The sequence below is a fragment of the Sciurus vulgaris genome (assembly GCF_902686455.1).
Source record: "Sciurus vulgaris genome assembly, chromosome: 16".
Taxonomy (NCBI): domain Eukaryota; kingdom Metazoa; phylum Chordata; class Mammalia; order Rodentia; family Sciuridae; genus Sciurus; species Sciurus vulgaris.
In genome coordinates, this window is record NC_136477.1 from 26,750,843 (window position 1) to 26,777,527 (window position 26,685).

The 26,685-nt window shown below is 45.1% G+C and overlaps 1 protein-coding gene across 1 annotated transcript in view; it reads left to right on the forward strand.

Moving 5' to 3' along the window:
• The window catches only part of SCN10A (sodium voltage-gated channel alpha subunit 10), a gene marked incomplete at its 5' end in the record, with an annotated part of 94,377 nt that overhangs the window by 45,863 nt on the left and 21,829 nt on the right, over positions 1-26,685 (forward strand). The window contains 7 exon segments of the mRNA XM_079115630.1: positions 7,054-7,292; positions 10,092-10,265; positions 18,226-18,585; positions 20,075-20,524; positions 21,899-22,039; positions 23,716-23,839; positions 24,767-24,921. Coding sequence (XP_078971756.1) covers positions 7,054-7,292; positions 10,092-10,265; positions 18,226-18,585; positions 20,075-20,524; positions 21,899-22,039; positions 23,716-23,839; positions 24,767-24,921 — 1,643 coding nt within the window.

The window sequence follows — 26,685 nt, forward strand, 5'->3', positions numbered from 1 at the left end:
TTACTTTCAGGGTGAAGCCAGAGGTGGCAGGGCCTAGAGACAGGCCCACACACTCAGCATGATGCAGAAACTGTAGAGTAAGGTACCTGATAGAGAAAGCCTCGGGCCTTCTGTGAATGGCCACTCTGCTGGAGGCCCAGAATGGCAGCAGAGTGGAGGGACAGTCACTTCACCCCCATGAAGGCTATGGAAGGAGACAAGTGAGAGCCAAAGAGCGAATATAGAAAGGAAAGAGCAAAGAACCACCTGCGGGGATGGTCCCCTCAGAGGTGACATCAGAACTCAAATTCAAGTGAAATACACTGAGCAATAACTAAGTGTTCCACCCAACTTGAACTCCCAAAACCCAAGAACAACCTGAGATCATGAAAGAGCGTCAGGCATTGAATTAACCGAAAGTTCCCAGGTTAGGAACTCGAAGTCTAAATTGGATTCAATTGCTGGGATGAGGGACACCCTTAAGTTACATTTCTTGCATACCTGAGCTTTGAGCTTTGGTGTTTTTTTGTTGTTTGTTCTTTTTAGATATACGTGACAGGAGAGTGTATTTTGGTATATTATGCATACATGGAGTATAACTTACTCTAATTCAGATTCCATTTTTTGTGATTGTGCATGATGTGGAGTTACTGTGGTTGTGTATTCCAATACAAGGATAGGAAAGTTATGTCTGATTAATTCTACTGTCCTTCCTGTCCTGCTCCCCCCTCCTTTTCCATCATTCCCCTTTGTCTAATCCAATGTACTTCTATTCTTTCCCTCCCCACCCTCCCTTTTTGTGGGTTAGCATCTACATATTAGAAAGAACAGGACTTAAAATCAGCATTCTACAGTGACACAGCCACATCAATGTTTATGACAGCTCAATTCACAATAGCTAAGCTGTGGAACTAATCTAGGTGTCCTTCAACAGATGAATGGATAAAAAAATATGTCATGTATGCACAATGGAATATTACTCAGCCATAAAGAAGAATGAAATTATGACTTGCTGGTAAATGGATGGAACTGAGGTTTGGTTTTAAGAATGCGTACAGACTTTCAGCCAGGGATGGTGGCACATGGCTGTAATCCCAGCAGTTAGAGAGACTGGGGTCAGAGGATTGCAAGTTCAAATCCAGCCTCAGCAAAAGCAAGGCACTAAGCAACTCAGCAGGACCCTGTCTCTAAATAAAATACAAAATAGGGTTGAGGTGTGGCTCAGTGTTTGAGTGCCCTGGAGTTCAATCTCCAGTCCCCCCCTGCAAAAATGCATACAGACTTTCAAATCATTTTTCCTTGCTGATAATTATTTAATAATCACTTTTCATTATTATATCTACACTCCCAACATTTTTCATGACTGCTTAGAACATCACGTTACTTTGCCTATAATTTTTTTATTGACCAGGTGGATTTTTTTCCTTTTTTTTTTTTAATTTTTTGGCTATTAGTCCTCAAAAAGCAAATGTTAAGGACAAACAGCTTCCTATTTTATTATTCATTATTTTATTTCTTTTTCATTATTCATTAAGCATCCCCTTTCCCTATTTTTTAAAAATATTTACTCACTCATCACAAACTTTTGTTGAGCACTTGCTATGTGTCCAGCTTTGCTCTAGGTGCTTGGAACTCAGTAGTGAACAAGACAAAAACCTGCTCTCATGGAACCCACATGCTGGGGGAAAGGGAGGCACAGATAAAAAACAAATAGATAATCAGGTAGTGATAAGAAATAGGAGGAAATTAGGAAGGAGTTGAAGAGTAGGGGCTGTTTCAGATAAGGTGATTGTGGAAGGTCATTCTCCCTAAGGAGACCAGAAATTGGAATGAAGTAAAGGAATCAGCCATGTGAGAATCTGGAGAGAGTTCCACAGTCATGAACCGCCAACACTATTTGCAGGAATGAGACACAAGTGGAAAAAAACGTGCATCCCAGACACATCCCAAATAAGTAAAACCAAAGAAGGTCTTGGGGTGAAGGAGAGGCAACAGAGTTTAGAACCCAGATCTGAAGCCAATTTCCTGGGCTTGAATTGTGACCCTGCCATTTATGGAAAATGGTGTGACCTTGGAACTCCATTCACTTCTTCTCTGTGCTTCGGTTTTCTCACCAGTAAAAAAAAGTGAAAATACACTCAGTACTTTGTGAGGATTAAATGAGTCAGGTCAAGTGCATAGTAATGTTCATCCCCTGTGGGCTCTTGTTCACTAGGTTGCAAACTCTTTGAAGGCAGAGATGTGTCCACTTTGTTCACAGGTAGATTACTAGTACCTTGAGAGGCAGTGCATAGCACATTGCAGGCAACTGTTGAATGAATGAATGAACGTGGTACTCAAAAGGTGATATTCAGAGGGTGAGGCTAATTTATAATTACCTGAACCAATGGAAAAAAATAAAATAAGGAATAGTCAGACATCTTGGGCAGGACAGATGTCACCTTAAGAAGAGACTGTGAGAGTAGGCTAGGAATGGCAGGAGAAGCAATGACATTTTTAGGTTAGGTCAAAGTTTCCAGAGCACCAGGCACATGCAGGATCTTCTTTGATTGGATTTTATTTCCATTATGCCTATGGGATAGATGAAGGATACCTCATGCTGTCAGTCATAATAGGATTTAGAGGCCACCTCTCTGGGAGTGATGGTGCCTGAGAAAGTTTGGCCAAGAACTTGGCAATTCACTGAGCACAAGGCATGTGAGCTATCTATGCTTGGGCATACAAGCCGAGATTTGACAATTGTCCAAACCAGAAGACCAGAAGCAGGATCACAGCAGTGAGTACAGCTGTCCTCGTGCTTGGTGGGAGAGATTGGCATGGAACAAGTTATTAGTGGGGTGCTGAGAGTCTTGAAGGAGAAGAACAGGATGCTTAGGGAAGTGAAGTAAGTTTAGCCTGGGTTCAGGGAAGTATTTCAGGAAGAAATACCCTGAAGCAGAAATGAAAAGCCATTTAAGTTGTAGCTGGCACATATCTAACAGGGAGGAGAGGGGCTCAAATAAGGCTAGAGTGATGGTCTGGGGCCAGGTCTACAGAACCTCCTAGACCATAGGAAAGGCATTGGACTTCATCCTAAGAGCAGCTAGTTGCCATTAAAGGACTGGAGGCAGGGGAGCTACATTTGCATTTATAAAGGTTACTCTGAATAGTCAGAGAAAATGGAATTAGGAGGGAAAGGGTGCTGGCAGGAAAACCAGTTAGGAGGAAACCAAGGGAGAGGGGGCCGCACTCTGACTCTGGGTGGTGGCAGCAGGGACAACGGGAAATGGAAGATTTCCAAGGTATCTGAGGAGCATAGATTCAGGACCTGATAACGCACATGGCTCTGGTATAAGCAACTGAAGGGTGGTCAGTGCAAACGCTCAACAAGGGACCTCTTTGTGGAGGAGGGGGTTTTACTGGGGAGAGATGAGCAGGGGTGATCAGGAGTTGAGTCTGGGACATGTTGGGTGTCAGGTGACTTTGGAAATCCAGGTAGGAATGTCCAGTAGGAAATTGGCTTTGTGATAAATGGTCCTAGAACTTAGTTGAGGAGGGTGGCCCAGAGATGCATATTTGATAGCACTTTGAAGCAATGTGGTAATTTTGAAAATATGTCGGAGGACATGATGCCACGGCAGGGATCAAGTAGGAAACTACAAGGTTTAATAGTTAAGCAGAAGAGATGAAACCAACAGGGGAGACTAAGAAGGAAGGAGTCAGTATAAGAGATGCCTCAGAACACAATGCAGAGCCAAGAGTCTCAATTCCTTCAGGAATAATAGAAAGATAAACAGAAGCAATGCTATTCAGGTAAAATGTACCCTGAAGGGCATCCAGGGGCTTCAGTTGCATGGATGTCTTTGGCAACATGAGCAAGACAGATGGCAGAGAAGGAGAATCAACAGAAGCCACATTGAAGAGGCTTGAAGAATGAGGGAGGGGGTAGAAATGGAGATATTGGTTGCAGACAATTTTTTTGAAGCAGTTTGTCTATAAAGGGGAGGAAGAGTAAGATGACACCAGGGAGCAGGCTGAGTTGAAGGAGGTTTGGGTTGTTTGTTTTGAGCATATTTGCATGCTGATGGGGAGGATCTGAGAGAATGGGAGAGATTGAAGATTATGGGAGAAGAGGGAATGTTCAGTAGATTCCTCAAGTGCCACGAGACTATGCACAAGTGGAAACATTGGCCATTGTCAGGAAGAGGACACCTCTTTCACTGAGGCTGGGGAAAATTCTTTCTAAAGATTCTCCTGGAGAGGGGAAGAATCATACATGAATCTAGTAAGCATGTGATTGTTTTAGCCTCTCTGTCTCTCAGCCATTGATATCAGCCACGTAAATGATGCTCACAAATCTGAGTCTTTTTTCCTGTGATGCCTCACAGGCAGGCTGCTTCCTAACAAAATGGCATATCGGCAAGCTTCCTCATTCAGTACCACGTCCTGTGTTTCTTTTTAGTGCCAAAATAGTCCAGGGAAACTGCACTTCTGTTCTAAATAGAGATTATTGATTTTGCTCCCAGGTTGTGCCAACTTCTTTAGAGAACTCTGCTCTGCCTGCTTTGATATCTGTAGTTTCAAAAATCCACAGCAGGTAATTAAAGCAGCATGAGAGTGAAAATGAATAATTTGATCAATGGAAGAAAAATAGACAGGTTTATGAAAATATGTGGATAAATATGGGAAAAAGCTTGTGACAAAATGACATTTCAAATCCTTGTTGACACCAATAAGCAGAGATTGGGGGAAATGAACTGGATCAATATCTTTGCCTTTACCCAAAATAAACTACAAATGCATCAAAGATTTAAATGAACAATAAAAGAAAGAAGGAAACACAAATAGTGTTTTTTAAGACTTGCAGTGAGAAAGGCAAAGGATGAAGAAACACATGATAAATCTAACTACATACAAAATACTACCAATGAGGCACGGTTAGCTAATCTAACTAAATACAAAAATTTTAACTACCAATGAGGCACTAGCAGAATTTGGGATCATGCAACTATTTCTATAAACTCACTTTATTTTGAAAAAATGCATATTGTAAAAATATGCAAATACTACAAATGTGTGTACAATGAAAACTTCATCCCTCCCACTAGAGATCATCCCTGTTCCCCAGTCTACCAATGCGTCTCCTTCCAGTTTCTCCTGAGTCCTTCAAACAGTGTTCTATGCATATATAAGCACACACATTCCATATATATATAGTTTTATATCATCACAAATCTGCTTCATCCTTTTTTGTAATGTACCTTTCTAGTTATTTCATTTTTTTGTGATCATTGTAAATAATGGACATTATCTTCTTTGCCCACATGGGCTGGTACATCTATAGGGTGCATGTCATAAGGCAGAATTTACAGATTACCCCAAAGCTATGAAATTGCCCCTTATCTACATATCCAAGCAGAAATTTGACAGAGGAAGCCAGAGAGATGAGCCTGGTGTTCAAGTGGGAGAGAAGAAACTGGATATATAATTTGGGAGGATCAGCATAGAAATTTTTAAGGTCATAGGATTCAAAGAAATTACCTAGAGAGAGGATGAAAGACAGACTAAAGACAGAATTTGTGAGTTCTCCAACGCTTAAAGACAGGAAAGGAAGAGCGAGACAGGAAGAGAAACTGAGAAGAAGCCATCACTGACCTTGGAGGAAAAACAAGAGATCATGATGTCCTGGGAGCCAATGGACATCAGGTTTCAAGGAGAGTATGACAGATCCTGTCAAATGCTATGAGCGGTGGATAAGAAGAGCACTAGAAATTAACAGTTTGAGTTTGGAAGGAAAAGCCAGATTCCAGGGTCTGTAAAGAGAAGAGCAGGTGGGAAGGTGAAGGCTAAAAGGAGAAAAATTTTATAAGGAAGTTTGCTAGTAAAGGTTCAGTAGATGAAGGAGAGCACGGGATCCAGGAAGAGCTTCTTCAAAGTCGAGACATCACTGAAGCATGTTTACATGCTGATGGAGACAGTCCAGAAAGGAGAGACGGGGACAGGACAGGTCTTGAGCAGGCGGGAGGGGCAGGCGCCTCACGGGAGAGAGGAGGAGGCACAGAGGGATGTGAAGGCAGATGTTGGGGTGGATTGGATACTTTGGAGACCTGGTGGTAGGAAGAAGAGAAAGTTCTTCTGTAAGCTGTTTTGCATTTCGAGTGAAATAAAAGGGAGCTCAAGAGCAGAGAGTGAGGAGCTAGGGATTGGAGGAGAGAGGAGGAAGGAAGAAATAGTGGCCTGGAAGGCTGAGAGGTAGCTTGGATTAGGCAGAGGGGAGTAAAGGGAGGGGGGCAGAGAGGTAGGAAGGAGAGTGTAATGAATCTGGCATTATTACCCCATGTGCATATATGATTACCAGATCAGTGTAACTCTACATCAAGTACAACCAGAATAACGAGAAGTTAGACTCTACTTACTTATGATATGTCAAAGTGCATTCTACTGTCATGTATAACCAATTAGAACAAATTTTTAAAAATTAAAAACAACAGTAAAACTGTGAGGTGTAATATTTTTGTTTGGTAAGGTCAAATTTTCACTCACACATGAAATATTCTACTGAGTTGAGTCATACCCTGAAAAGTTTATTCACTTTAATTGCTCTCCTTGTTGTTATTTGTGATTTAATTGTAACATTATTTGTTTCTACAGCAGACCAACGTGTAGATCTAGGGTTTCAAAAATGCATTAATGAACTTAAAAAGAATCACTCATTATTTTTGCATGTTTATACTGTAATATCTTCTTTTTTAACTTCTGGTTTTATTAACATACATATTGGCACAACGTGCCATAAAAGAAAGCTTTTATTGTCAACAAAAAGAAAAGATGAGAAGTTAGGACATGACATTGGAAATGGCGGTAAGAATGTGTGAGGTCGGTGGTCTGAAGGACTGCATGCGGCAGTGATTGGGTCGCGGTTACAGGTCTACAGACGCTCAGCAAGCAGGAAATGATAGTCAGGGAGAGGGAGGGCTGAAGTCAAGATTTTGGAGGTGGTGGTTATTAGTATGACAATGTCAGGGCCTGACAGCGGGATGGGGCTCCAAAGTGACCCATGACTGACAGCTATCATTGACCCCACCCGTAATGCAGAACTGGAGGATTCTCAACAGCGATGCCCACCCTGCTTGACCAGTTTGGCTCAGAAGTATCTGATCTGGGAGTGCTGCCCGACCTGGGTGAAGCTCAAGACAGCTCTCTTTGGGCTGGTGACGGACCCCTTTGCAGAACTCACCATCACCCTGTGCATCGTGGTGAACACCGTCTTCATGGCCATGGAGCACCATGGCATGAGCACTGCCTTCGAAACCATGCTCCACGTAGGCAACATCGTGAGTGACCGCCAGGCTACCGCGGAGGGGGTGGCGGGGCATGACCTCAGTGGTTGGCGATCTCATTAGCTGAAGGCAGAGTGGCTGTGCAGGAGAGTGTGGACGTTGGCTTTAGGAGGTCACGTCTGGAGGAACCAGGATGAGCAGGTGGGAATTGCTCAGCGATGAGCAAACACAGGAAAGTGGATGGAGGAAGTCCTGAGCTAGAAGCAGCTGGTTCTCTTTTGTAGAATGTAGGACAGTCACTAGAATACTCTGGATCTCAGTGCCCTCTACCTTCCAATGAGAACAAATGTCACGTTCTCATTGAAAGACAATCTATGGTCTTGTAAGTTTCCTTCCTCTTTAATTACTTGTATGACTGTTATGAACCATAGTTATGATTTTCAATGTTGTCATTGAAGGACAGAAATAGTGGAAGAGGGAAGGGAAAGACAGAGAGGGGTGGAGACATGGAAATGCATGTGCTATCATAGCCAGAGCATCGGGGAGTCAGAACTTGGTTCTTGCGTCTAACTTAGACATGATGCGACTTTAAATTTTCCTCCATTAATTCCTTAATATTATTTGCTTCAACAAGATACAATCCATACTGGGTTTCACTGCACACTGAATAAAGTAGCTGACTCAGAAGGAGACAGCTGCCCCCAACCTTACTCTATTCACAGGAATATTAATAGCTAACTTTATTTGAACACTTACCCTGAGACATGGTCTCAGATGCTTCTCAAGGCTTATCCAACTTTTTTCACTAGAACCCTTCATGGTAGGTGCTATTATTATCCCCCTTCACAGATGGAAAAAACTGAGACATGGAAGGTTAAATCATTTGCCCAAATTATAGGGGTGAGTAAGTGTCAGCACTGGGATCTGAACACAGTAGATTGGCTCCCAAGCCCACGCTTCTTACCCGGTGGGCTAAACCACCCTGCAGGCCCTGCGACTGTGCGTGGCTAAGCAGACACTCAGAAGGATTAGGGTCTTGCCTCCAGGTCTGTGTTAGGCTCCACCCCACTGGAGTTGGTCTACCAGCTGTACAAGGACCTGAGAGCTCTTGTGACCCCCTTAAAGGTTAGTGAGGGTCCCAGAGAGAGTGTGACTACTTCCTGGAAACCTGCCCCTTCCCCTTAACCCAGATGTGATGGGGGCTGCGGTTTCAGCACAGGGTGGCATGAGTGTGCCTTCTCTTTGAGTAGCACCTGAACTAAGAGGTTATATTCTAGCCCAGTGCAGTGGCACCTGCCTATAATCCTAGTGGCTAGGGAGGCTGAGGCAGGAGGATCACAAGTTCAAAGCCAGCCTCAGCAACTTAGTGAGGCTCTAAGCAACTCAGCAAGACCTTGTCTCTAAATGAAATACAAAAAAATGCTGGGGATGTGGCTCAGTGGGTAAGCACCTCTGGATTCAATCCCCAGTACAAAAAGGGGGTTCTATTCTATTTAAAGTTGACATGAAAAGGGAAAATGGAAAGAGAGGGGACACTTTTTTTTTCTAAGAAGTCAGCATTAGACCTCAGAGAGACTTAAGGTATAGGCCTTTGAAACCTTTGAACCCACACCCTGATTTTACATTGGAGAAGTTGAGGCAAGAGAGAAAAGAAGCCTTTCCCCCATGTGTCAGGGCAGAGGATCATTTTTCAGAGAGAAAGGAAGAAAAAAGGAAAGAAGGTGTGTCTTTGATGAGTCAGGGTGGCTTTAGGAATGCTACCCAACATCACAACACCATAAGGTCTTCATCACTGTCACATCGCAAAAGAAAGCTCTAGGACTCAGAGAGGGTAAGTATCCTGCCTAAGACTGCACAGCTGGTGAGAGTGGAAGCACTGTTAGCCAGGTCTCTCCAAGGCACGAGACCTCACCCCATGCTCACTCCCTACACTGTGCTGCCTGCAGAGGGCGCTCAGTAGGCGCCCTTTGTATCACATGGTTACCCTGCTGTGGCCTTGGGTGCATAATGAACATTCTTGGCCTTTTCCTTCTTGAACAGAGATGTGATAGCCAGTTTCCCAAGTCCCTGGTTCCCCAGGCCAGACAAGGCCCTAATGACAGGACAGACAGTGGTGCAGGGGAGCCCCTGACCTGGTCTTTTTGCCTTCTTCTTTGCCTGGCTGCTACCCTGCTGGCTTCTGTATGACACTGTATGAGCCTGACACTGACCTCTCTCAATGTCAGAATTCTGTCCTATTTAAGGCAATTAAAGACACACAGAGCCAAAAAGAATCTTAGAGACTGTCTATTATTATTCTTCATTACTGTTGTGTATCAGGGAATTACCATCTGCCAGGGCCTTTGCTAACAACTGCATAAGCATTAGCTCATTTTACACCCATTTTGTAGATGAAGAAATTGAGGTATAAAAAGGCTGCATTACCTCTCCAAGCTTACCCAAGCCAGAAATGGCTGAGTTGGGACTTTTATCTAGGTCTGTGTTGTCCCACCACCCACCCATGCTTTTTAACTACTGAACCAGACTGGCCCCCTATTAACGTAATGATGTAAGATAGTTATATTATCTTACCAGTATCCATTCACTCCACTTCTGCTGCCGTTCATACGCCAAAACTGAAGCCTGCCTTCTGATTCTATGCACACGCCCCAAGCCTGGGTCCAGAAATTGCCATCTTCTGCCACACTGTTGCCATTTCCAATCCTCAAAAGCCCACAGTCAATACAGAAATGGAACACAACAAAGATACGAGGATTCACTACATTGCCAACCTGACATTTTCCCTGTTGTCCTCTTGTCATTGTCCCCTCACCCCAAGACCCCCCTGTGATGACCACTTGTTTCCCTCCGCAGGTCTTTACCATATTTTTTACTGCTGAAATGGTCTTCAAAATCATTGCCTTCGACCCCTACTACTACTTCCAGAAGAGGTGGAATATCTTCGACTGTGTCATTGTTACCGTGAGCCTGCTGGAGCTGAGCGTGGCCAAGAAGGGAAGCTTGTCTGTGCTGCGGACTTTCCGCTTGGTAATGTCTTCTCTTGGCCCCTTGGGAAATGGCCACCCAGATGGAGGGAAGCTGACCCCTGGAGACAGGCACTGTCCTTTGAGGATTCTACCAGTCAACTTCCCCTTCCTCCAGGGCATGGCTCCTAAGAGCCCGGAGACTTGGTTCTCTGGTCCCAGCTTTACCCAGACTCCAAGTATGGACATGCCTTTTCCTCTGGAGGCCTGGATCCCCTCTTCACCAATGGGAACCCTCCAAGAACCATCCTGTTCTCCTACCAAATAGTAATAATGACAATAAATTGAAGCAGCTAATATTTATTTAGCACTTAGCTGTGTGAGGCATGTTGCTATGCCATTGACCTAATGTATCTCATCTGACACTCACAACAAACCTGAGATGGTGGCTTTTAGTATCCCAGGGATTATTTTGATGAGGAAAACTGAGACATAATGGTTAAATGATGACCCCAAAGTCTCCCAGCCTCCAAGAGAGCCAGCAAGCAGCAGACCTGACCTTAAATCCAGGTTGCCGGACTCCTGAGTCCCAGGTCCTTCCTGCCTTAAAAAAGTCATTCTCCCACTCCCTGGTTCCCCAAATCACAGCCCAATATCTGGCACTCCACATCAGCCGAAAACTACCTCCCATTAGGCTCATGTCCCGACTCTTCTCCAGACTCAGCTCCAGGACATCCTCTGCAGAAGTTCCCCTATTCAAGTCACTCCTGACCCGTTGCCTGCAGGCCACCCACTCTCAGCGGAGCTGCATCTGTCACCCAAATCTGTCAGATTCCCAGGAGGCCAGGTTGGAGTCACTGGAGTCTCCCATGTCCCCAGACCATCTGGAAGAATCTTGGCATCTTGCTGACTCTTGGGAGTAGGCGAGAGGCCTGAAGAAATGACATGACTTTTTAGCACAGGAGTCCCTTGTTCTCAGTATTCTCTTAGTGCCAACTAGGGGCTCTGTGTCTAGTTTTGGAGAGAGGTGACAAATTGAAGGCAAGAGTGGCCAGCGATCTCACCAAGTGAGAATAGAAAGTTCTGCCAAGTGTTGGGCATCCACAGGCTGAAGAGGTCACTTGGTTCAGGAGAACAAGGACAGAAAGGCTGCTTAGGACCTAATCATGGGGGTTAGGAAGACAGAGCTGAGCCCTGAGCCTGGTTGCCCTGGAATTGGCGTGGCAAACTCAAATGGCTGCAGGCAATGCAATAAAGCTGGCCAAGGAAGAGGGACTGGTCCCGGATATTCGCCTCAGATAAACAAACAAGGACAACTCATTCCCACCCAGGCAGACCAGCCCAATTCACAACACCAGGGGAGGAATGTTAATGCAATAAGTCCTTGCAACTTATACCAAAGAAGTGACCTGCTCATGAGAGTCAGAGTTTCCAATTTTTCCATGAGAAACCAGAAATCTCTATTATTGCATGAATATTATTAATATTGACTAGTAATTCAATTTTTAAAATCATCACACTTAAAGATCAATGCACTGAGACATTCTTGCCCTAATCCCATTGGTTGATTCAGTCTGCCTAAGCTGGTAGTGCCTCCCAATAACCTTACCACCCAATCCCAGGGAGGAGAAGAGCAGAGCAGGCCTGCAGGACTCTTTTCATGTGACCTGGAAATTTTAGATTATAATTAAGTCACACTTTCAGGAGGACAAATTTTTCTAGGTATGTAGAAGATGATGACAAGTGGCAGGCCCGCATGCTCACAGCTAGTGTAAGATGGAAGCAGGACTCCACACTCCTCCGCCCTGGGCAGGGCCCAAAACTAGCTTTCTAATAGAATTTGAATATTTGGGGGATGTTTAGGGAAACACAAGTTTGGCGCTTTAAGGTCTACATGTCACTTTGTTCTGAGCCCACAAAGTCTCAAGTCAGTAATGACCAAAAAAAAAAAAAAGGAGGTTTACTTTACAACCTGGGTCAACAGAATCTTTCCGGTGCATGCCCCCTCCCTCACCTTCTGATCTTAATCTGCTGATCAACTCCACTTCCCTTGCCACATACTTTCCTGGGGTCTGTTCCACTTCCTACATGACTTGGCTTAGGTTTCATGGTTCATCATCCTTATGGCCTTGACCATAAACTCATCTTTCTCCTCGGCTCTTAAAGCATCTTTGCGTTGTACAGAGTCCTATTCCCGAGTCAAAGTCAAATATTCCCACTGCCGTGCCTGCACCTGAACTGTGGGAATTACCAGAGGAAAATGTAGTCCAGTTGGTCAGTTTTAATCACTAGATTTGATTTTTCAGAACAGATTTAGATTTTTCAGAAAAAATGAGCAGACAGGACAGAGAGCTCCCCTATACCATCACCCCCGTCTCCACCCACACCCCTTGCACAAAAAAAAAAAAAACATGCACGCATCCACAGTTTCCCCGTTACCAACATCTTAGGTTGGTAAATTATATTTGTTACAAGTAACTTCTCATGGTTTCCCATTGCTCTGAGAATAAAATCTGAAGTCCTTAATATAGTGTAAAAGTTCTGCGTGATCCAGCCCTGCCTGTCTCGCCAAGCAACCTCCTCTTGCCGCCTTTGCAACAGCCAGAGAGACCTCTTCTCCCTCACTAGAAATAAGATTTTTCCTGAATTTGGGCCTTTTATACTTATCCCCTCTATCTAGAATGCTTTTCCCCTAGTCTTCACTTAGCTCGGTAATTCTCAACTTTCTGGGCTCAACTCCATGTCCTCTTACGGGGAACCTCCCCACCCCTGCTAGCGAACAATGCATTCCCTCATCAAATCAACCTGTCCTTCACAGTGTATAATGACTACATCTGAATATCCCATGTCTCTAGACCCAGAGTCTTCTTGTTTGCCCTTCCATCCCAAGGGCCTAGCACAAGGCCCAGCACATAAGTAAGAACTCAATAAATACCTGCTGACTGATGGAAGGAAAGAAAGGAAGGAAGGAGGAGGAAAGAGGGAAGTAATGGAAGTTCCATGTCTGTCTTCCTTCTTTCTCCCACAACAACAGCATCAGTTCTCATGCCATCATTCAAGGCATTGCTTCCTTAATTCATTGGTCTAGCTTTGTCCCAATCCCACACTGCAGCTTTGAATATGTCTGTGTCCGTAAGTCAAGTCTTCGACCTCATTTTACTCTTGAGTGTCTCAGCCCCTGAACTTTCATATTCAGCAAGAATCAGCTTGCCATGTTACATACCAACAAATACACAAAACTCTTGGGGTATGTTTTTTTTTTTTTTTTTTTCCCATTGGGACTTCAGTAATCTATAAGTCAATTTGAGAAGAAATGTAAACTTTGTAAGATGTAGTCTTCTGATCCATGAAGATAGTCCATTCATTTATTTCCAATCTCTCTATAAAGTTTTATGATTTTTCTACAGCGTCTTTATGATGTTCCCCATAAGGATCTTACATTTTTTAAATGTTCTTTTCTTACTTTTTGTTAGTATTTTGACATTTAATATTTTGGATTCCAAAAGCCTCTTTTATTAAATCTGATGATTTACCTACATAGTTTTTAAATTTTTTTAACACAAGTATGTCATGTGCAAATGAAGAGTTTTATTTCTTCTCTTTTAATCCTTCTACCATTTGATTCTTTTTTACTGTGCATTACTGTGCTGGTTAGGACATCCAGTACACTGTTGAAAATATGCATTTAATAGCAGGCATCCTTTCTATTTTCCTGATTGCAAAGAGAATGCTTTCAATATTTCACCAAGTCTGACATTTGTGGCAGGCTTTTTAAAAAAAAATTTTTTTTTTTAAAAAAAGCCTTTATCAGTTTAGGAAGTTCTGTTTGGCTAAGACTGTTTGTCATGAACGGGCATTTGATTTTATCACATCATTGTTCTGCCTGCAAGATAATCACATTAAGATAATCACAAGACTTTCTCCTTTCACCTATTAAAGTGGCAAATTATATTAATAGGTTTTATAACGTTAAAAAAAGAATTTTTCATTCCTGGGATACACCCATCTTGATCTTGATACTTTTGTTAATACATTGCAAGATTCAGTTTGCTGATGATTTGCTTACCATGTTACATCCATATTGATGAATGATATTTAGCCTGTGATTTTTCTTACTTATCTTGTCCTTGTCAGGTTGGATATCAAGGTAGGCAGACTATGCTAATCTCCATAAAAAGAGTTGAGGGATATTCCTCTTTTTCTCTAGCCAATCTTTGTGTGAGACTGGGATAAATTGCTCCTAGTAAGTTTGGTAGGATTCACTTATGAAGCCATATGGAGGTCAAGATTTTTCACTGTTGATTTAATTTTCTCAATGGCTGCAAAATTAGTCAGGTTTTCTATTTCTCAAACTGGTTTTGGTTAAGGGGTTTTTCTAAGAGTTTTCCTTCCTATCTAAAGTTTCAAGTTTATTGGCATAGACTTGTACATCTTCTGCTGTCTTTTAAGGATCTCTGTCACCTATACCTTTGCCACTTTGTTCTTAATAATAATGACCCATGCTTTCTCTCATCCTTTCATTAGTCCTGCCAAAGGTCATCAATTTAATTAGTTTTCTCAAAGAACCAACTTTAGCTTGTTGATCCTCTCTGCAACCATTGATGTTTTCCTATTTTCAATTAATCCTGCATCTTATCTTAATTACATCCTCAATGCTACATATTTTGTTCTTTTCCAACTTTCTTAAGATGCAATTTGCAGTCAATTTTCTTTTCCAATGTATTCAAGACCTCGCTTTCCTTCTAAGAACTGCGTTCACATGTAGAATTTTCCTTCTTGTTGGTTCTAAATATTTCCTAATTTCAACTTTGATTATTCTTTGACTCAAAGGTTAATGGATGTGTGGTTCTTAATTTCAAAACGTATGTGGTATTTCTAGTTATCTTTATGTTATTGAGTTCTAGTTAATTGTATTATAGTCAGAGAAAATATGCGTATGATTTTAATGCTTTGGCATACTATTGAAATTTCTCTTTGGCTCAGTGTATTGAAATGTTTCTTATGCACTTGAATAGAATGTGTCTTCCATAGCTGTAGGGTACAATGCCCTGTATATACCCATTGGGTAGAGAAATTTTATCATGCGGTACATTCTATATCCCTGGTTATTATTGTCGACTGCTTGTTCTGGCAATTACAGAGAAGGTGGTGTATAAAAATATCTCCCACATGATTATGGCAGGTCTGTTTCTCATCTGGCTGGTCTTGAGTCTGCATTATTAAGTGCATACCTATTTTAAGTTGTTATATCTTCCAGTAAAGTTGAAACTTTTATTATTAAATGGACCTTCTTCATAAATGTTTTGCCTTTTAAAAAAATGACTTTGCCTGATGTTAATTAAATAACCCTTCTTCTTTTGGTTTTAGAATCTGCCCAATATATTTTTATCCATACTTCTACTTAGAGGTCTTTATGTGCTAATCCAGTATTTCTATGCCAATAGCTATAAGACAGAGTTGTTGTTCTTATCAGTTCCAACAGCACAATCTTTGCCTTTTATTTTTTTATTTTATTTTATTTTTTTTTTTAGAAATGGACACTTGAGTTTTATTCATCAGTTACCTGTAAGTTTCCCTCCTGCCTCTGTGGGTGAGGCACGTGGTTGGGGGCAGGGAAGAGGGGCTAGGACGGGTACAGACTGCAGCTTCCCTTTGTAGACATATTCCAGTGCAGTGGCAATATGTCGGCCTATCCAGTTGGATGCTCCGCAGCCCAGTTCTCCACATCCCTGATTTCCTTGAGTGCTTGGTTGAAGTTCTCCACCATCCTGATCCACTGACCTGTCTGCCTTAGCAAATGGGCTGCTCCTGAGATCTTCATCTCACTGTCCAGCTTTCTCTGCTTCATGCAGGTCTGGGCCACACCCACATTGAGGTGATCCACTCAAGCTTCTGTCTGGCAGGTCACTGCAAGTGATAGTCTCAAGCCCTCCTCTTCTGCAGCTCTTGCGCTCATTCTGCTTGACCTGGTGTCCTTTGAGCAGGTGGGAGAGCATGGTCACCACGGGCTGGGGGTTGGGCACACTGGTCCCCTCCTGCTGCCAGAGTTGGAATGCAGCTCCCCCAAAACATTGACACTAAGCACTTAGTCTACCTGTTTTACCATAAATACTGACATATTTGAATACATGTTTATCATTAAATTGATCAATCCCCCCACACACGCACACTTCTTGATTTATTTTAGATTGTATATTTTTATATTTTCCTTGTCTTATTTCCCCCTTTACTGATTTGGAAAACTAAATACTCAGTGTTATTCTTTGAGTAGTTACCCTTAGAAACTACAGCAATAAGCAGTTAAATTAGTCAAGTCAAAAGTTAGCTAAAGTCTCCACCTTTCCTCCAGGAACATTTTCATCCAATTTCTCCTTCCCAGTACATATGCAATAAGTATTTTAATTTTATCTCTTTTTAACAATTAGGGAGATGAAGATGTAGCTCAGTGATGATGAGTGCAGGCATTTATGGGGTTGAGCCCAGAACAACAAAAAAAATGTCATTAATCAGTGAACAAATAATGCTAGCGGTTGATAAACAACCCCAAAAACTTAGTAGCTGAACCCTAATAAAGGTTTATTTCTCAGTCATATCATTAGCCTGATACAAATCAGGCAAATCAGGCGTCGCTAGCTGGGACTCCTTCAGGAACCGACTCTGCTGGTCTCTCAAAGATGGCCTTCCAGTCTGCAAAAGTGCTTCTGCTTGAGGGAAAATGGACCAAGATTTTGCCTTAGGTTTTAAAAGTCAAAAGCTTTTCAGTCAGGGATCATGTGCAATACCATTCCTTCAAAATCAATTCAAATGGCTCAGACCTTTTGTGTGCTACACACTCAGAGCACCACTCTTTGACATAGTTCCTAATTCTGCTTTATTTTCTTTGCTTCTTTGTCCTCCTGTCTTTTCTTTCTCAAAAGAAAAACATTAATGGCTAACACATTAATGTAATCTTGCTGAGAGTTACCTCGTTTCATTGGAAAATTTGACAGGTCTTCAACACTTTGAGATTTAATCCATAGCTTATTGTTGGGATCTAGAAATACAGTACATTCCCATATCTTCAAGGATTTAAAATTCTGGATTCTATTCCCTTCATGTCTTATACAATCAACCAAATATTTTCTGAAACTCATATCTTTCTTATAATATGGTAAAACCAAATCACAAGTGGACACACAGTACTAAGGTTTACCACTTTTCTCCTAGGGCTGCGGCTCACGACGGCACACTGATCTACCCCAGAATTATTGCAGAGAATATTTTTTGCCAATGAATAACACAGATCAACACTTTCCAAGCCTTCCTAGTCTGTTTCCATTGTGTCCACAACATGACCAGAGGGCCACTGCCACACAATCAATGTTTCTGAAATGGCAATACATCTTTTCTGCATGCAATTTTTACACTTGCTCAAAATAAATATAACTAGCTCCAGTGACAACCCTAAGTCTGTGAGTTGGCATACTAGAGGTCGATATCTCACGGCACATTCAGTGCTGGTAGGGAAGCTTTCCTGAGAGTGTTTACTCCAAGAAGTGATGTGGGGATTCAGGATTATCCCGCCTTAGGATATCACCACTTTAAATGGGTAGCCTCTGTGGTAACCATGGAAGGGAAAGAGAAAGAGCAGGGAATTTATAGCTATGCCTGAAACAATATGTGTTACCTTTTGTCTCCATGTCCACACTATCAGTCAGAACCCAATTAGATGACTCCAGCTATTTGCAAGTGACATTTGGGAGGGATCAGGCCCGTGGCTATAGAACAAAGATGAGGAGACTCCCTGAGCAGTATAAGACCCTGATTGACAGTCAGTGAAGTACATTGATACTTAAGGACCATAGATAGCTGATCCTATTTTTGAGTGACTTATAAAAAGAGGTCTCTGAAAGCAACTTCCAGGGAGCATCCCAGCTTAGCGGATGAGCGGCCACGCACTTTTCTCAGAACTTTGGTTTCCAGCCAAGGCTAGATGAAAGGTGATGAAGAGTTGCCAGGGCTTCACAGTCTCTGCTTCTCCCCAGCTGCGGGTCTTCAAGCTGGCCAAGTCCTGGCCAACCTTAAACACACTCATCAAGATCATCGGGAACTCCGTGGGAGCGCTGGGGAACCTGACCATCATCCTCGCCATCATTGTCTTCATCTTCGCTCTGGTGGGCAAGCAGCTCCTGGGGGATGACTACCGGGACCACCGGAATGTTATCGCTGTGCCAGGTGAAGAGTGGCCTCGCTGGCACATGCACGACTTCTTCCATTCCTTCCTCATCGTCTTCCGGATCCTTTGTGGAGAGTGGATCGAGAACATGTGGGCCTGCATGGAAGTCAGCCAGAAATCCATATGCCTCATCCTCTTCTTGACGGTCATGGTGCTGGGGAACCTTGTGGTGAGTCAGGAGCCCCACTGGGGTCCCCTCTCATGGCCAGTGAAGAAGGTTTCTGGGCCACCTATAAAACCTTGACCAATGCATTTTTATGACCACATTCCCCCCCTGGTTGAGAAGTCTAAAAACTTTTCAAAGTCACGTGGGACATGCAATATGAAGCATGCCACGGGAAGTGACCTGACTCATAGAAACAAGCATATGTGACAGGGAAGGAAAGTCCTGGGGGGAATCTCCCACCACATTGACTGGCGGGGTGACCCAGAGCAAGAGACCTAATTCTCCCTAAGCTCTGATTTCCTTAAAATAAAAAATAAATAAATTAAAAAACATGCTTACTCATGGGCTTACTGGGGAAATTAAATGACAGGAGATGGCATATGCAAATTACCTAGTGCAGTGTCTAGGAACTCAATAAATGGTAGCTGTTCATTGTTGAAGGAAAAATCCCCTCTCTTGCAATCTGGGGGTGCTCGGAGGATACATTTCTTCAAGAAAGAAGAGGAAAGAGTCAGGGCACAAGGAAAGAGAAAAACTGGACAGTGTCCAGCAGATCTTATTTTTCAACTCTATTCCCAGGTTTGGGGGACTCCCTCTGCAGGCCTTTCTGCCAATTAGTACCAACACCCCTTCTCCACCCCTGCCTGGCTCCTCGACCTCAGCTTGGCTCCACCCACTCTAGTTGTGGGCAACTGACTAGTTCTGGTTTTTCTGGGGGGGGGGGGGGGGGGGGGACCAGAGGGGACATGATCTTCCAAGAATCACTTTCCTATTGCCATGGAAGTCCACCATTTTGGAGTCTTTTTGTCTAAAGTTTTACAGACAGGAGAAAACTCAACAAAGAGAAGAGATAAAAGAACATATCCAGACCCTTCAAATCTTTCCCAGTCAGGTCCCCAAGCCAGAGATGCTTCCTGCCTGCGTCCCCAAGTCGGGGCAGTCTGTTACTCCTTTCTCCCAGGTGGAGCTCACTCACCATCTCTGCAGAGCCATGAGCTCTCCTAGCATGCAGGAAGTTTGTCTCTCTGAGCACAATGACATCCTTATATCTTCACATCTACTCTGAAAATTAGGGAGCCCCACTCCCTGCTCGCCGAAGAAGGGCATGAAGTTGGGGAAGCAGCAAGGAGATGTGCCTGGGATTCCAGAGTGAGGAACAGAAAGCAGGGCTTCAACTGATAAGGGTGGCCCTAGGGCAAGCCCCTGCCTGCTCCTCTCTATTGTTCCTGAATGTCCCTTTGCTCAGCAGGGTGATCCTCCACTGTGGTGGACAATGTGCTTACGAGGCTTGTTCTCCTGAGTCAGGTCACCCAGGACATCCCCCCAACTGATCTCAGAATGCACATTCTCCCAAGAAGCAAGGCATCCTGGGCACACATGGAGAGAGAGGGCCACCTATGGTGATCCTGCCATCCTGCTGCCCACCAGGTGGGCTGAGTAAGGGACTCAGCTCCTTGATCAAGCCGTCTTTTATTCCATTCCTTTTCTTCAGGTGCTCAACCTGTTCATCGCCCTGCTGCTGAACTCTTTCAGTGCCGACAACCTCACTGCTCCAGAGGATGATGGGGAAGTGAACAACCTACAGGTGGCCCTGGCACGAATCCAGGTGTTCAGCCGACGCACCAAGCAGGCGCTTCGCAGCTTCTTCAGCAGGCCCTGCCTGCTCCCCTGGCCCAAGGCGGAGCCCCAGCTGTGGATGAAACCCTCCATCTCCATCTCCAAAGCCGAGAACCACATTGCTGCCAATGCGGCTGCTGCGGGGAGCCCTGGAGGACTGCCAGGTCTCAGGGACCCCAGGGAGGAACACGGCGACTTCATCACCAATCCTAACGTGTGGGTCTCTGTGCCCATTGCTGAGGGCGAATCTGATCTCGATGACTTGGAGGATGATGGTGAGCAGGATGCTCAGAGCTCCTGTCAGGAAGTGCCCCCAAAAGTACAGGTAAAGGTGCTCCCCAGGAGACAGCCACACAAAATGGGGAGGGGCCTCAGGATGAGAGTGACAAAGGACAGAAGGGAAGTGATGGTACACAGGCTTTCCACACTGGGGCTGGCACAGCCGTGATGAGCCCCTGGCTAGTCAGGCAGAGGAGACCTTGACATAAAGAAGCTAAAACCACACCAAGCTCTCCTGAGGAGGCGACACATCAGCAGGGCCTGGAAGAAATGGTCAGAAAGCCCAGACAGGCAAACAGGGAGCGAGGGTCACAGACCAGTCCCAGGCTACCCTGAGGTGCTTGTGCATTTTTCTTCACACTGCGGCCCCTTCACTCTTCCCTGCTCAGACTTCATACATGAGACACTAATGATATTCCTTTGATAACAGGATGTTGTCCAAGAGCAGCCCCGTGTAATCTTCACCAGCATCCTAAGAAGTCCTGATTATTATGTGACTCATTTGCTGAAATTTCCCTGACAAGTGATGTCATCGGGAAATGACACTCCTTTCAGCATCAAAGAATGGAAAGCACATTTAAACCTTTGAGAATATATACTTTTAAACCTTTGCACAGTTCTTTACTACCTTAAGCTGGTATATCAACCCTATGAACCTCTTCTCACTGACTCAGGACACGTCCTCTGGCACAACATGGGAGGGTGAGCATCCGTGGGGGGCCCCAGGGACATAGAGGGCAGCTGGCCAGGACACTAAGTGGCCTCAGACAGCTGTGCTTTGAGTCTGCATCTCTTCCACAGCCTTCTTACTCTACGGCTGTCACTTCTCTTACGTTCGAGCAGCTGCTGTTATCAGCTGCCATTTTTTACATGCCTTTGTCTGGGTGACTGCCGAGGGCAGGGCGTCACCATCCCAGAGTAAAGGACGTGAATTCTATGACAGCTGTCTGCCACTAAGAGGCATGTTCAGTTACTTTGGGGTTCTTTGGAGGGATCCAGCTGGCCAAGTTCACCAGCAGTCTGACTTCTGCTCAAGCAATATTGGTCGTGGCTAACATCTGTTGAGCCGAGCACCTCCTACAGAGTATTTCATAAGCATTAACATATTTAGTTGTCAAAATAATGGAATGATGTAGATCCTGCCTTTCAATTTTGCAAATGGAGAAAAAAGATAAGAGAGATTAAATAATTTGCCTACCCTCACACAGCTTCTGAGTAGTGAAGCCAGGAGTTAAATGCAGATCTATCTGGCTATAGGGTCTGTGCTCATTTTGCACAAGTGTACGTATGGATGTTTGTGTATTAGTTGCGTGTATGAAGTCCTTAGCTCTGGCAGCTGGTGGTGTGCAAGATCTTTTCAAATTTGGACATGTTCAGCTGAAACCGACTCAAGTACCCAGTCGGGACCCTCTCTCATTAGCAGGAGCAGCTGCAGCAAGCTGGGAGGTGTGAGGACCACCTGGCACCTACAAGTCCAGGCTCTGGTACATCCTCTGAGGCCCTAACTCCATACCTGGGTGAGCAGCGGAAAGACACAGCTGCTCCTCAGGTTCCTGCAGAGGTAGGTATGTGAGCTTCTTGGAGAGGCTGAATAGCCAGCTGCTCACTGACCAGTGGACCAGTGGCACTGGGGAATGGGGCTGGGGGAGGGTATTCCAGACCACACTCCACCTTATAACTTCATTTTTCATACTGGGAAATTTTAAGTCCCCGCCCACCTCTGGCTAATCAGTAAATTTCAGCTTTCACACACTGTCACTGGAACCTCATTCCTGGATGATTGTAGGGATAGTGAGAAGGAGTGAGGCTCCACACGCTGTGGGGCTTAGGGCCATTTCTCAACCTCTCTGAGCCTCCTTCTTCCTTGTGAAATTGATGATGCCTGCCGGGTAGGATTATTTTGAGGCTTAAATGAGACGCTGCTTGTCAAGTGTTTAGCTCCTGCCTGAAATGGAGTAAGTGCCCAGAAAATGACAGCTAAGGAAAAGGAAACAAAAGACAGTGCACAAAAAGAATCAAATACCTTTCAGAGGCAGCAGATAAAAGTGGGAGGTGCTCGTGGATGGGGAAGTCTCCCCTGCGAGGCTCCCCCGCTTTCTTTTGTCCACATCATTTTTTGTCCTAGCCAAAAGCAGACTGGGACTGGAGAGAGGCTGTCTGCAGGTGAGTGGTGAAGTGACAGCCTTACACGGACTGAGCCGGAGGGAGAGTCGGGTTTAGGAATGTCCTCCGGGAGCTAAAAATAAACTTTGCAATGTGGCTTACAAACCTTGGAAGAAAACAATCCATAGGGAAAGAGGGGCCTTATAAAGGTTCAGCAGCTTCACTACCACTGTAATCCATCGGAGAATTTAATGTGACACACAGCCCCTGAGTGTAGGCTGTAGGACCGGCACTAGGCTAGGCAAAGATAAGCCAGACAGAAATCACCCCAAAGTTATCAAGCCCTCCAGCAGGAGGCCTGACGGCTGCTGGCTGCAGGCCCTGGGCAAGGCCAACACAGCAGGTAAGATAAGAGAGCGGGCTGAGCTGGGATTTGGGGGTGGTGGGTGAACACAAGCCAGCTGGACCCCAGTAGAAGGGGTCGTCACGTTGGACACCGGGGTGTCCCGTTCCCTTCTAAGCATTCTCAGGACTCTCCTATCAGTTTTCCCCCTTCCATGTTTTCAGCGCCCAACTTCTGGGTGTTGGTTTTATTGTTGTTTTTGTTTTCTTGTCTGTGACCCTGGCCAGGCAGGGAGGGGCCTGACAGCGACAGATGGGGACCCACCCCATCATTTGGGTCCATTAGCCAAGCTATCAGGTTTACTAATATGAGAGCAGCTTCAAGTCCTAATTGAATTCATTGGAGACATTATAGGGCCAGAGCTGCCAGGAGGGCAGCAGGCCCCTCAGCCTTGCTCCCCGATTAAATATTCAAGCCCAGTGAAAGCTGAGTCTTTATGGGTGTAATTATGGTGTCTCGGGCCATCGCCAGCACTCCATCAGGGCCTGGAAGTTTACAGCTTCGCTTAGCTAAGCCTCAGGGGCTCCACAGGGAGCAGCAGTGTTCCAGGCCTCAGCTACTGAGGCACCAAACGCGTGGAGGATGCGGGTCAGGCCCAGCGGCAGGACGTGGGCTCTGGGCCCTGAGGGGCTCACCCTGCGCCTCGGGGATCTCAGCCAGTTGGCCCTACAGGAACTGCGTGCAGGTGCCTCAGAGAGCTGAGCTCACTGGCCTGGGCCTCTGCCCTGCAGGAAGTGGACGACACAAGTTCCTCAGAGGGCAGCACGGTGGACTGCCCAGACCCGGAGGAGATGCTGAGGAAGATCCCTGAGCTGGCGGACGACCTGGAAGAACCAGAGGACTGCTTCACAGAAGGTAAAGGGGTGGCCAGGCCTCCTCATGCTGGTGGTCCTTAGGGTCAGAACTCAGGTGGGTACTCACTTAGGCACCTCTGGGTCCAGGGTTCTGGCTTGGCAGCCACAGGAGCCCGACAAATGCCCTAATCCCAGGCTCAGGGATTCAATGTCAGACACAAATGCTATGACTCATCGTACCTCATGCCATGTCAGATGGACACAAGACGGGAGCTGAGCTTCCCTCTTCTGCCTTGAGAACACCTCACTGAGTTATGAGCCAGCCTTCTGGATCCTGAAAAGAGAATAGTCACTACCACAAGCATGACCATAACTCTTGAGTGGGGACATAAAGAACCCAGAGAATGGCCACAACAGGTCTGTTTCCCTCAGTCTTTTGTATGACTCTCAATGGCACAGCCTGAATCTTATTCATCCTTTCCCTCAATGTTTAGGACAGAGTCACATGACATTCTCAATATTTGTGAAACAAATGAGTAAACAAATAGTTCACACTACAACAGTTATTGTGGCCTCAGCACCTTTAAAGAAGTAGAAGTTGGGGAGGGGGTGCAAAACCATTTTCATTGAGTTTCTGGTTCCATGTGACCCTAGATTAGGATGGGTCACATCCTAGCCATGTGATGACCGCTTAGTCCATCATGGGCTCAGGCATAACCCATGGTTCATCATGCTTCCAGGGAGGTTTGAGCATAAAGAGAGGGACCACTGGTATCATCGGAGTGGGCAAGACCCACGAGGCAGAAATCACCTAAAGGACTGAATTGAAGGGCCACCTAGAAGGGACCCCTCCTCTCAAATTCTGGGAGAGGATTTTTTTTCCAAAAGTGTATCAAGTGGGTTTCCCAGAAGAGTGGTTTCTCTGCAGGGCTGGAGCAGAAATGATTCAAGTGGAATATCACTCACTATGAGTCACCTCTTCCCACAGGCTGCATTCAACACTGTCCCTGCTGCAAAGTGAATGCCACCAAGTTTCCATGGGCCGTGGGCTGGCAGCTGCGCAAGACCTGCTTCCGAATCGTGGAGCACAGCTGGTTTGAGAGCTTCATCATCTTCATGATCCTCCTTAGCAGTGGGTCTCTGGTAAGGGGAAGAGGGATCCCTGCCCCTAAGCTCTCCGAAGGGGAGCTCTTGCTGTCTGAAGGCCCTGGAGCTGCTTCAGTGGGCTCCCTTGAATTGGGATTCAAGTTCTCAGCCTGTCGCTGGGGAAGGAGAGCTGCACGTCAGTGTTCCTCTTAACAGCAGGGCATGGCAGGTTCTCAGTTACCCACAACGTGACCTGATAAGTCTGACTGCAACATTGCATTGTAAACAGTGAGTGCATGTCCCCCACTTTATGGATGGAGAAACTGAGACTCAAAGGGTTTGGGGGGACTTTTCCAAGCTCACCCAACTTGGCAGTAACAAAACCTAATTTTGCCCTCAAATGAGTCCCCTGTCCCTGGTTTCCCTCCCTCTGACCTCCCCCTGGCTTTCCCTGAAATCCTAGCACAAAGACCATCCTTCCTTGTCTTATCAAACTACCTGCAAATGCTACTATTCATCCCTCAAAACAGAAAATTACTATGGCAGCACTTCTCAAAACCGATTCACCTGGGAAGCTAGTTAAAAGGCAGGTTCGCTTTGGGAGATTGGTGGCAGAGTCTGAGAGCTTGTGTTTCTCACATGCTCCAGATGAGGCTAATGCTGTCATCCATGAACTTTTGCACGCTGACCAGCAAGGTCTCAGGGATAGAAGCTCAGAGTTCAAGACATTCCCAAAGCCCTGGGCTGAGAGCCAGGCTTTGTAGGACAAGGAAGGAGGATCCTCTCTCTCCCAGGGCTCAATCTCTAGTGCTCATCCCAAAAGACCAAGGTAGACAAAGACACCAGAAGGGACTGGTCATCCCGAGTTGTGCATATTTTATAAGTGTGGAAGTTGGAGCCCCAAAACATGAAGGCAATTGTGTGGGGACCCAGATTACTAGTGCAAGGTCTCCTGATTCTGCAGCTGAAAGTGTTTTCACTTGTCTTGTTCCTCTTCTATCATGAAAATAACCTACTGAATATCTGAGCACTGGACTGAATGGCCTGACTTCCCATGGAAGGTGCCAGAACTGGTCAGAACGGCCTCAACCTTGGTGTAGAGCAGAGGCAAGGGACAAGGCTCCACCTGAGAGGTGGAGGAGGACCCGGCAGTGATGGCACAAAGCCAAGGGAGGAGAGTCTTAGTGGCAGGGCTGGCCTGCCATGGAGGTAGTTGCAGATGGTGACAACCTCTGAGGCTGCCCTTGCCATGGGACAGGGTGCTGATTGGTCCACCTGGCCTGCAGCATGCTGAGGCCACGTGACTGAAGCCTGAGAAAGGAGGACGGGGTCTTCTCCACACCTTTCCTTCTCTCCCTTCTGACCTCCTGGATAAAATGATAATACTAATTTCTCTCATTTTTCTCCATCTCCCTTGCTCTTCCCTCACACCCCAACCACACCCTCCCCATTCCTAGCCGGGGTTCAGACCCTGCAACAGCGACTCTGCCCCAGCAGCTTCCCTTCACTCCCCATCTCCTTCCCCTGGGACCAAACAGGCTTGCACCAATTTAGTCTTTATGCTCTTACTTGGAAGTACTTTTTAAAATATAACCTGAGTTTTCATCTGACAACGAAAATGAACAAGAGAGAGAGAGAGAGAAAACCAAGTTGAAAGTTATAGAAAAAAGTCAAAGGAAAAAAAAAATCACCCATTTTCCTATCACTCAAAGGGAAACTTACTTTGAAAACATTTGATATATCTCCTTCCCATCTCTTTTATGCACAGAATACATAAATATTACAAAATTAAAACCACATCTATGCAGTCTGTAATTTCCC